Genomic DNA, 10,000 nt, shown 5'->3' on the forward strand with positions numbered 1-10,000 from the left:
TACCGTTAAAGAAAAATTCAATCAACACCTTCTGACCAATCAGAATACAGAATTCCACAGAGGTCACGTATTATGGTGATGTATATACTGTATTATTCATATGGTTATGGAATTTAGAGATGGAATAAAACAGGGCCAGGAAGTAAGGTTTTGTGCAGACGAAGAGATTAAACAGCCTAAAATAAAAACCTTCTCCGTCTCCCCTCCTCCTTTCTCTTGTTCCGTGCCCCATTTCACCGTGTGTAAGGGCCTCGCCGCTTTCCTTGTGTTAAATTAAAGCCCTCGTCACTCATTTCTCTCCCCGGTGATTACACACTTCCACATTTACACGCTCCGAACTCATCATCATTCTCACCGCAGTGTTTCCCGTGGCCTCGATTTTTAACGCCGCGATGTGGGAACGCTCCTGAACTGCACTGAAATCACTGCCACCACACACACACACACACACACACACACGGGGGGGGTGGGGGGTGGGGGGGTGGGGTGATGAATTGGTACTGTGAAGCAACGCTGTTCTGTAGGTCATTTGTCATGCACGAGGACTCTGCGTTCACAACAGAAATGTGTAAAAAAAAAACAACAATAATGCACTGCAGGGGGTAAATGTGTTTATAGCGTCGGGAATGCTACAGTATACTCTTAAAAAACGGCTCACTGCAGGACAAGAGTATGAAGAAATAAAACTGTAACCATAGCAACACTCTGATAAGTCCTACCTTAGCTAGTATCGGCTAAACGGAGTAGATTATAAAAGTTTATTATTATCAGTAATGCATACGGTGATGAGGAGGGTGTTCATTTTCACTGTAGCTTTGGAGGCAGAAACTCAAGAGAAGAGGATTAGGGGTAGAGATAGGTTAGGTATTAGTGTTCTGGGGTTAGTGGTACGGTTATGTTAGGGATTAGTGTTGTGGGGTTAGAGGTAGAGATAGGTTAGGTATTAGTGTTCTGGGGTTAGTGGTACGGTTATGTTAGGGATTAGGGTTATATGGTTGGGGTAGAGTTAGGAAGTTATGTTAGGGATTAGTGTTGTGGGGTTAGAGGTAGAGATAGGTTAGGTATTAGTGTTCTGGGGTTAGTGGTACGGTTATGTTTGGGATTAGGGTTATATGGTTGGGGTAGAGTTAGGAAGTTATGTTTGGGATTAGTGTTATGGGGTTAGAGGTAGAGATAGGTTAGGGATTAGTGTTCTGGGGTTAGTGGTACGGTTATGTTTGGGATTAGGGTTATATGGTTGGGGTAGAGTTAGGAAGTTATGTTTGGGATTAGTGTTATGGTTGGGGTAGAGTTAGGTTATGGTGTTAGTGGTAGAGTTAGGAAGTTATGTTAGGGATTAGGGTTATGGGGTTAGTGGTAGGGTTATGGGTTAGATTAAGACGGAGGCTGACGGAGGACTTAGTGCTTGGTGGTTAGCATGTCTGCCTCGCATCTCCGGGGTTACGGGTTCGAATCCCGCCTCTGACCGGCGTGCGTGCAGTTTGCATGTTGTTCCTGTGCTTCATGGGTTTCCTCCGGGTACTCCAGTTTCCTCCCCTAGTGCGTTGTAGGCTGACTGGTGTCTCTAAATTGTCCGTAGCACGTGAAAGGGTGTGTGAAGGTGCCCTGCGATGGGTTGGTTCCTCGTCCAGGGTGTCCCCTGCCTCATGCCCTCTGGGATAGGCTCTGTTTGGTTTGATTCACGCAAACTTTTACACACAGTTTTACTAAAACGTTAATCAATAAATGAGGCCTGTTGTTGTTGTTGTTGTTGTTGTTGTTGTTGTTATTATTAGTTTCAGCAAAATGGGGAAAAAAAAACATTCCCACAGGATTACGCGTAAAACAGTCATTTAAAATAATCAGCTGTGTGTGTGTGTGTGTGTGTGTGTGTGTGTGTGTGTGTGTGTGTGTGTGTGTGTGTAGGTGTCCTTCATCCAGAACCTAGTTTTTTGCGTAGAGAGAGCGTACCGCGTCCCGGACTTCGGCATGTGGGAGAGGGGAAGTAAATACAACAACGGCAGCACAGAGCTGCACTCCAGGTGAGTCACACGCCGTCCGCCATCTTTATTCACCGCGCCATGGCCCAGTAACAGTTATTCACATGTTTATAACTCCTTTATAACACTCATGTTCTCAAACTGAAATATCAGCACTGGTTCTATTTGCTCAGTCAGATATTTCACTTCAGTGCCGTCGGATTCCAAAACAGTGAGTGATAAATAACACACTAGATATGATGAGAAGAACTGAAACACTGAATATATCTGTCTGTCTATCTATCTATCTGTCTCTGACCCATCTGTCTGTCTATTTATCTGCCTTCCTCTCTGCAGTCCCCTCCAAAACTATTGGAACAGCGAGGCTAATTCATTAGTTTCTGCTCGACGGTAAATACATTTGGATTTGAGATCAAAAGATGGAGATGAGACAAGAGTTCAGCTTTAATTTCAGCTTTAATTTCCTGGTGTTTACATCCAGACGTGTTAAACAACATAAAACATAGAAGCTTTTTATATCGGAACACCCAATTTTAAGGTGAGCAAAAGTATAGGAACAGATAGTCTTGAAGTAAATGAAAGTAAAGAACGCTTAATATTTGGTTGTGTGAACCTTGCTTGTAATAACGTCATCACTCCTGCGACTCACCGACACCAAACTGCTGTTTCTTCTTCTGTGAAGCTTCTCCAGGTTTCTCCTGCAGCTTCGTTCAGTAGTCGTGTGTTTCGGGGGTTTCTCCCTTCAGTCTCCTCTTCAGGAGGTGAGGTGATGATCAGTTGGGTGAAGGTCTGGTGATGGACTTGTCCAGTCTAAAACCTTCCACTTTCCCCCTGATGAAGTCCTGTGTTGAGGTGGAAGTGTGTTTTGGATCGTTGTCTCGCTGCATGATGAAGTTCCTCTGATTCATTCGGATGGATTTCTCTGTAAATCTGCAGACAGAATGTTCCTGTACAGTTCTGAATTCATTCTGCTGCTCCATCATGAGTTCATCATCAATAAAGATCAGTGAGAATGTTCCAGAAGCAGCCGTGCAAGCCCAATCCATGACGCTACCTCCACCATGTTCCACAGATCAGCTCGTATGTTCTGGATCATGAGCAGATCCTTTCTTTCTCCACACTTTGGACTTTCCATCACTTTGGTAGAGGTTCGTCTTGTTCCAGAACTTTTGTGGATCATCTCTGTATTTCTTTGTGAATTCCAGTCTGGATTTCTGATTCGTACTGCTGATGAGTGGTCTGCATCTTGTGGTACGACCTCAATGTTTCTTCTCTTGAACTCTTCTTCAAACGGTGGACTGTGAGGCCTTCACCCTGCCCTGTGGAGGATGTTGGTGATGTCACTGACTGTTGTTTTGGGTTTTTCTTCACAGCTCTCACAATGTTTCTGTCATCAGCTGCTGTTGTTTTCCTTGGCCGACCCGTTCGGTGTCTGTTCCTCAGTACACCGGTGGTTTCTTTCTTTTTCAGGACATTCCAAATTGTTGTATTGGCTTTACCCAGTGTTTCTGCAATGGCGCTGATACGTTTTCCCTCTTTTTTTTTCCAGCTTCAAAACGGCTCACTTTTCTCCCCTAGACAGCTCTCCGATCTTCATGTTGGCTTATCCTTTATAACAACATATGCAGTCTTCACAGGTGAAACTGAAGAGTAGATGTTCAGAGCTATTTATTGTTTAAACAGTCGATCTAACAGGACACGCCTGGGGAACAAGAAACACCCGTCAGTCACGTGTTCCAATGTTTTGCTCCCTTACAAATTGGGTGTTCTGATACAAACTGTGCTATGTCTATAACTCTCTTCTCATATTCATCTTTTAATCTCAAAACCAAACGCCTTCACTCTACAGTGAAAACAATTAAATTGCCTCGCCGTTCCAATAGTTTCAGAGGGGACTGTAATCTGTCTGTCTGTCTGTCTGTCTGTCTATGTATCTGTATATCTTTGTTTGTATAGCTTAAATAACACACCTTCTGTCCAATCAGATTTGAGAATGTAAGCTGTGGTAGAAACATCTAGAAATCTAGAAGAATTTTATGAGGAAAAGAACAAAACTCCTGTCTTTCCTGTTCACACAGCCTTCACTTGTTTTTTAACTCCTGCGATTGCACATATTTTACTCCCACTCTCCAAAACCACAATATTATTATTATTATTATTATTATTATTATTATTATTATTATATTAACATCGGATGTTGTCTCCAGCTCTGCTACTTTCAGTAAATGAGAACTCGCTGGAACTGAACTCCAGAGTCTCGCTGTTTTTAAAATACATATAATGTCTTTATTTATTTATTTATTTATTTGTTTATTTTAAATGATGGGATCAATACACAGCCATTCAAAAGCTGTTTCTTATCTCCACTGCACAGCGTCTTACCTGAGAGCCAATTAGAGAATCGACGCCGTCATTTGGTTTAAAAAAAAAAAAAAAAATACATAGTCACACATTTATGAATTATAATGCGCATATATAATGCAAAAAAATAAAATAAATGACTGCGCTGCCTAATTTATACATAACTTACAATTTAATTAGGCATTTGTTAAGTCTATTTTAACTGTGACAATTTAAAAGATTTTTTACAAAGCAGTTGTATTTATTTATTTAAATAACATCCTATTTTAATGTTTAAATGTATTAAAATGATTGTACTTGTATATAATGTATAAATGATTTTTCTCACTGTAATACCTAACTTGTGATTTATGTAGGTGAAATTTTATTTCTTATTTTATCTTCTTTTTTTTTCCCTCCCAAAATGTCACTTATGCAAATGATTTATTATCATGCTTTATAGCTAAGTTCAAGTAGTAAAACTTATTATTATTATTATTATTATGATTATTATTAGTAGTAGTAGTAGTAGTAGTACAGGGCGAGTAACAATGTAGGTTTTTAAAATATAGTTATTATTAAGCGTTTACTAAAAGTTGTATATTTTAATTTACTTTCGCTTTTTTTTTTATTTGTTTATTTTTAGATATTTATGCGATGCGCAGTTCAATCATAAACATATAATAAAGGTCACACAAGTTTGTAAGTGTGCATGTCAGATCTTAACTCACGGATGAAGTATTTCTTCTTCAGGTTTTCATTTTCCTATTTAAAACTAATCCTAAGTATAAGTACAAAATATTATTTAATAATCTGATACTATTTGTTTTAAAGTGTTTCTTTAAAAGAAAGAAAGACAGAAAGACTTCTGTGCCTCTGCAGTCTGCATAAGTCTAATAATTCACTGGGATTTCGTTTAAACTTTGAATTTCAGCATGCAGTGATCGTTTGTGTGTTTGATACTAAAGGACGGGGAACGTTAGGTGTACACTATACAGTACGTACTCTCACTTTAAAAAGGAAATTCATCATTTCCGAAGCCTTGCCTCCTTTGAGAGTCGTACAGGAGCGTTCGTATTGTGTGCTCATCAGCACGGACTCGTCTAATCCGAGCGTGATGAACGAGCCGGGCCGCGTGCCGGAGCCGTCAGCAGGTGGAAGAAAGAGCGCTGGGAGAGAGAGAGCTTGGGTTCGGGCAGAGATCCAGTGTGGGGAAGGTGATAAATGTTTCCGCACACTTCTTAAATCATCACACTGGAGACCTGAACAAAGCAAATGGACGTCATTTTGCTGCTGCGTGAGTCATCACTTTGCGTTTACGCCAACACGGTGCCAGATTTCCCTGAGTGAAAGCCCAGAGCGTTTCAGCAGCTCACCTCCGGCCAAGAAAACACGACATGAGGGGAATTTTAACTGGCTGTAACACACAGGGCTTTTCATTACCAGCGTACGCCGGGCTCTTTAAGTATTAATTAATTTACTTAAAATTATCGACTAATTAATTTCTGACTTAAAGTGACTCCTGTGTTTTTGTCAGTATCCAGCATTTCAGTCTTCCAGACAGGGAATCTTTAATACGATTTCCTACGTTTAATCACTCAGCGGATGCTGTTGAATCCAATCCCCTGATGGTATCGGTTCTTGGTTCCAGATTTTGGAGCTGGAGTTAAACTGAGGTTGTTGGCAGAGACTCGGGCACTTATGAGCACTTATGTCATCTTCGCTCTTCATGGGGGAGAATTAATGCCAGAAAAGGTGGAGATTAGAGAGAAATAACATTAAGAAACATCTGCAGCAGAAAATGTGATGCTAAAAAGCGAAATTAGGGGTGAGGCGGTAAGATCTATCTCATCCTCGGGCAGTAAATTTGTTCTGTAGTCACATAAGTGTCTTCAGTAGGAGCAGAACGACTACAGACTCCAGAAGCAACTGATTTCACGTTCAAGTGTTCGACCGTATTTAATCTTTAAAATCGTTTAAAAGTTCATTCTTAAATGCAGCACTACACTTCTGCTGGCAGTTTGTTAGCAAGCCTGAGAGTCATGTGACATGTTTGTCAAATAACTGTCTTCAAATATTGTGGTATATTTTTGGAGAGATGGCTACCATTACTACGTTATTACTGAGGCAGCCAAAGTTACACTGTTACTGAGGCGGCCGCGGTTACGATGTTACTGAGGCGGCCGCGGTTACGTTGTTACTGAGGCGGCCGCGGTTACGTTGTTACTGAGGCGGCCGCGGTTACGTTGTTACTGAGGCGGCCGCGGTTACGTTGTTACTGAGGCAGCCAAAGTTACACTATTACTGAGGCGGCCGAGGTTACGTTGTTACTGAGGCGGCCGAGGTTACGTTGTTACTGAGGCAGCCAAAGTTACACCGTTACTGAGGCGGCCGAGGTTACGTTGTTACTGAGGCAGCCAAAGTTACACCGTTACCGAGGCGGCCGCGGTTACGTTATTACCGAGGCGGCCGCGTTCACGTTATTACCGAGGCGGCCGCGGTCACGTTATTACCGAGGCAGCTATAGTTAGTGAAATTTCCCAGTGAAAGTTACATGATTGGAAAAGTTGTTGTTGTTGTTGTTGTTGTTTTTGTTATTTATTTATTTATTTATTTATTTATTTATTTATTTATCTTCAAAGGTCAGACCAATACATCTCAAGTTGTTCAGTCCTTCCCAATTACAGATGACTATAAACACGTTTCTTGCTGTTAGAATCACATTTCAGCCCTCACCTCTCCGTGTATTCATGCCGTTTTGCTAATCGAAAGCACTCCAGAACCGCTCGTGCTCCATCGCGGTACTAAATGACCAGAAAGGATCTGACGGCTTCTTCCATGTCCTCCTATATCCAGAATCGCCTCACAATTCACTCTCTGTTTTTATTTTATTTATTTATTTATTTTGTACATTGATTTTACACCACTTTGCGCGCTGGAACACGTTCTCACCACTGGCGCACGGAGCATTACGCCTGGCCTCATCAGCGCTTCGGTCACTAGAGACGAAGCCAAAATGGCAGAAAATCTGCGCTTTGTTTAACTTCAAAAGAAGGCGACTGTGGGTCGGAGCGGTTATGTATATTGATATCCAAGAACAAAAGATGCTCTTTCGCTCACTAAGTGCTCAGAAATGGCAGACGCGCTGTCCTTTTTTTAACTTAAAAGAGTAACCTCTAAAATCGATCACGCCACTGATCTGTCCTTGGCTTTCCTTTGTAGTTCTGTGGGACTCGCCAAAGCAGCTCTCGAGGCCATCAACGGTTTCAACCTGTTTGGAAATCAGGTAGGACTGATTCAGAGTTCTTTCTTAATGAAACTTTATTCATTTCTACATCAGTGAGGGTATGTAATGATGTAATAAATCCCTGGTATTATAATTCATCAAGGCATTTCCTCTTGGTTTACAAAAGGATATGATTATGTTGGGATGGAACGTGAAATAATAATAATATTGTGTAAATTATTACACACATTACTACTAAACTACTGTTTAGTAGTAATGTGTATATAGTATTAATTCGGGTAACTTTACACGAAACCAGCACGCACCTTCCGAGTATGTCTTGGACTATTGGTATTTTTGACCATGGCCCATATCCAGTTATAATTACATCAGATGTGTCGAAATCCATCTGAGTCACAGTACCGAGCCGTCACACTGTAACAATCTAAAGTAACGGTTTAGGCGCAAATTCGGGGGGGGTGGAGTCGAACCTGAGCCAGCTCCTGACGGTGTAACACTGTACCTGGCTACAGTCGAACCCAAAGGTCCAGGGGGTGGAGTCGGACATGATTTAGTTTCTCCTACCCGGGCAGAGTCGAACCAAAAGTCCAGGGGGTGGAGTCGTGTTTGATCCAGCTCCTCCTACCTGGCCGGGGTCAAACTAAAGGTCCATGGGGTGGAGTCGTGTTTGATCTAGCTCCTCATACCAGGATGGAAGTAAACCAAAGGTCCAGGGGTGGAGTCGGAACTGATCCAGCAGCTCCTACCTGGCCATAGTCAAATGAAAAGTCTAGGGGGTGGAGTCGGACATGATTTAGTTTCTCCTACCCGGGCAGAGTCGAACCAAAAGTCCAGGGGGTGGAGTCGTGTTTGATCCAGCTCCTCCTACCTGGCCGGGGTCAAACTAAAGGTCCATGGGGTGGAGTCGTGTTTGATCTAGCTCCTCATACCAGGATGGAAGTAAACCAAAGGTCCAGGGGTGGAGTCGGAACTGATCCAGCAGCTCCTACCTGGCCATAGTCAAATGAAAAGTCTAGGGGGTGGAGTCGGACTTGATTCAGGTCCTCCTGCCTGGACGAAGTTTTACCAAAGGTTTGGGGGTGGAGTCGGAATTGATTCAGCTCCTCCTACCTGGCCATAGTCAAACCAAAGGTCCAGAGGGTGGAGTCAGACCTGATCCAGCTCCTCCTATCTGGCCATAGTCAAACCAAAGGTCCAGAGGGTGGAGTCAGACCTGATCCAGCTCCTCCTATCTGGCCATAGTCAAACCAAAGGTCCAGGGGGTGGAGTCAGACCTGATCCAGCTCCTCCTACCTGGACAGAGTTAGACCAAAAGTCCAGGGGGTGGAGTTGGATTTGACCCAGCTCCTCCTACCTGTGTAGAGTGGTGGAGGGTGGGTGTGGAGTCAACTCCGTGTGTTTGTGGTAGTGTTATGTGCGCTGTTCCCTGCTATAGAGGGTCTTCTGGGTTAGGGGTTAAGGGTTAAGGTTTTAGAGTTGGATCTGGTCTTTTTTTCTGCAGTGAGGACTATTTCCTATTTATGATATTGCATTATATTTAAACAAATTTTCATTTTAACTACGCAGAACAGAATGATATGTAGACGTGTGTGTGTTTGTGTGTGTGTGTGTGTGTGTGTGTGTGTGTGTGTGTATATAAACATTTTAATCAAAGGTGACAAAAAAAAACCCCCCACGGAAATAATAACCCTCTGAGATGTAACCATAGCAACAGCAGTTTCACAACGATTACACATTTACTTTATTAAAGAATAATACGTTACAGCAGCTTTAAACAATCGCTCCCTCACCAGCCTCGCTTTATTCTCTCTCTCTCTCTCTCTCTCTCTCTCTCTCTCTCTCTCTCTCTCGAAGTGTAAACTCCTCCGTCCCGAAGATGTCAGAAAACGTAAACGTACATCTTCACCTCCGACCCTTACAAAGCGCCGACACTGGAGACTCCTTCCGTGAATATTACGTAAACACGCTTCTCCTTACAGAAAACTCCTGGAGGGTCTGTGAACGAGCTGTTACCATAGAAACAGTAACGTATTCGAGCGAGCGTATATGATCACGTTACGATGAAATAAAACGTATACATATAAAAGTTCTATTTCTAAATGTAGTCTAAAAGCACGAGTCAAGCAAGCGGCACCTCTGAAGTGCCCTGATATCGGATAACGTTTATTCTGTCGCACCGTGATGTGTTCTCTTCCTTCTCTGTTATTCTCTAATATAAAAACACTTCCTGTGGTGTGGATAATGCGCGTTTGATAAAGCAGTATGCGCTGATGTATTACAGCTTTAGACTTTAGCACAGGTTTAAAAGACGGTTTTTGGGACTGAGGTATAGTAGAAGGACGTTTTCTCGCCGCGTCTTTGTCCTTTTGGAGAAACGACGGTTTTGTGTAAATGAGGTCCTGATGGCGTCGTGTACATCCGCGCCGAGGGATCT

General features: G+C 42.5%; 1 protein-coding gene across 6 annotated transcripts in view; it reads left to right on the forward strand.

Moving 5' to 3' along the window:
• phkb (phosphorylase kinase, beta) overlaps positions 1-10,000 on the forward strand; it is a 79,587-nt gene that overhangs the window by 28,715 nt on the left and 40,872 nt on the right. For all 6 annotated transcript variants that reach the window (XM_053676653.1, XM_017458545.3, XM_017458548.3 and 3 more), the window contains 2 exons: positions 1,906-2,021; positions 7,542-7,605. In XM_053676653.1, the coding sequence (XP_053532628.1) occupies positions 1,906-2,021; positions 7,542-7,605 (180 nt within the window). The remainder of the gene's footprint in view (positions 1-1,905; positions 2,022-7,541; positions 7,606-10,000) is intronic.

Source organism: Ictalurus punctatus, chromosome 27 (assembly GCF_001660625.3).
Source record: "Ictalurus punctatus breed USDA103 chromosome 27, Coco_2.0, whole genome shotgun sequence".
Taxonomy (NCBI): domain Eukaryota; kingdom Metazoa; phylum Chordata; class Actinopteri; order Siluriformes; family Ictaluridae; genus Ictalurus; species Ictalurus punctatus.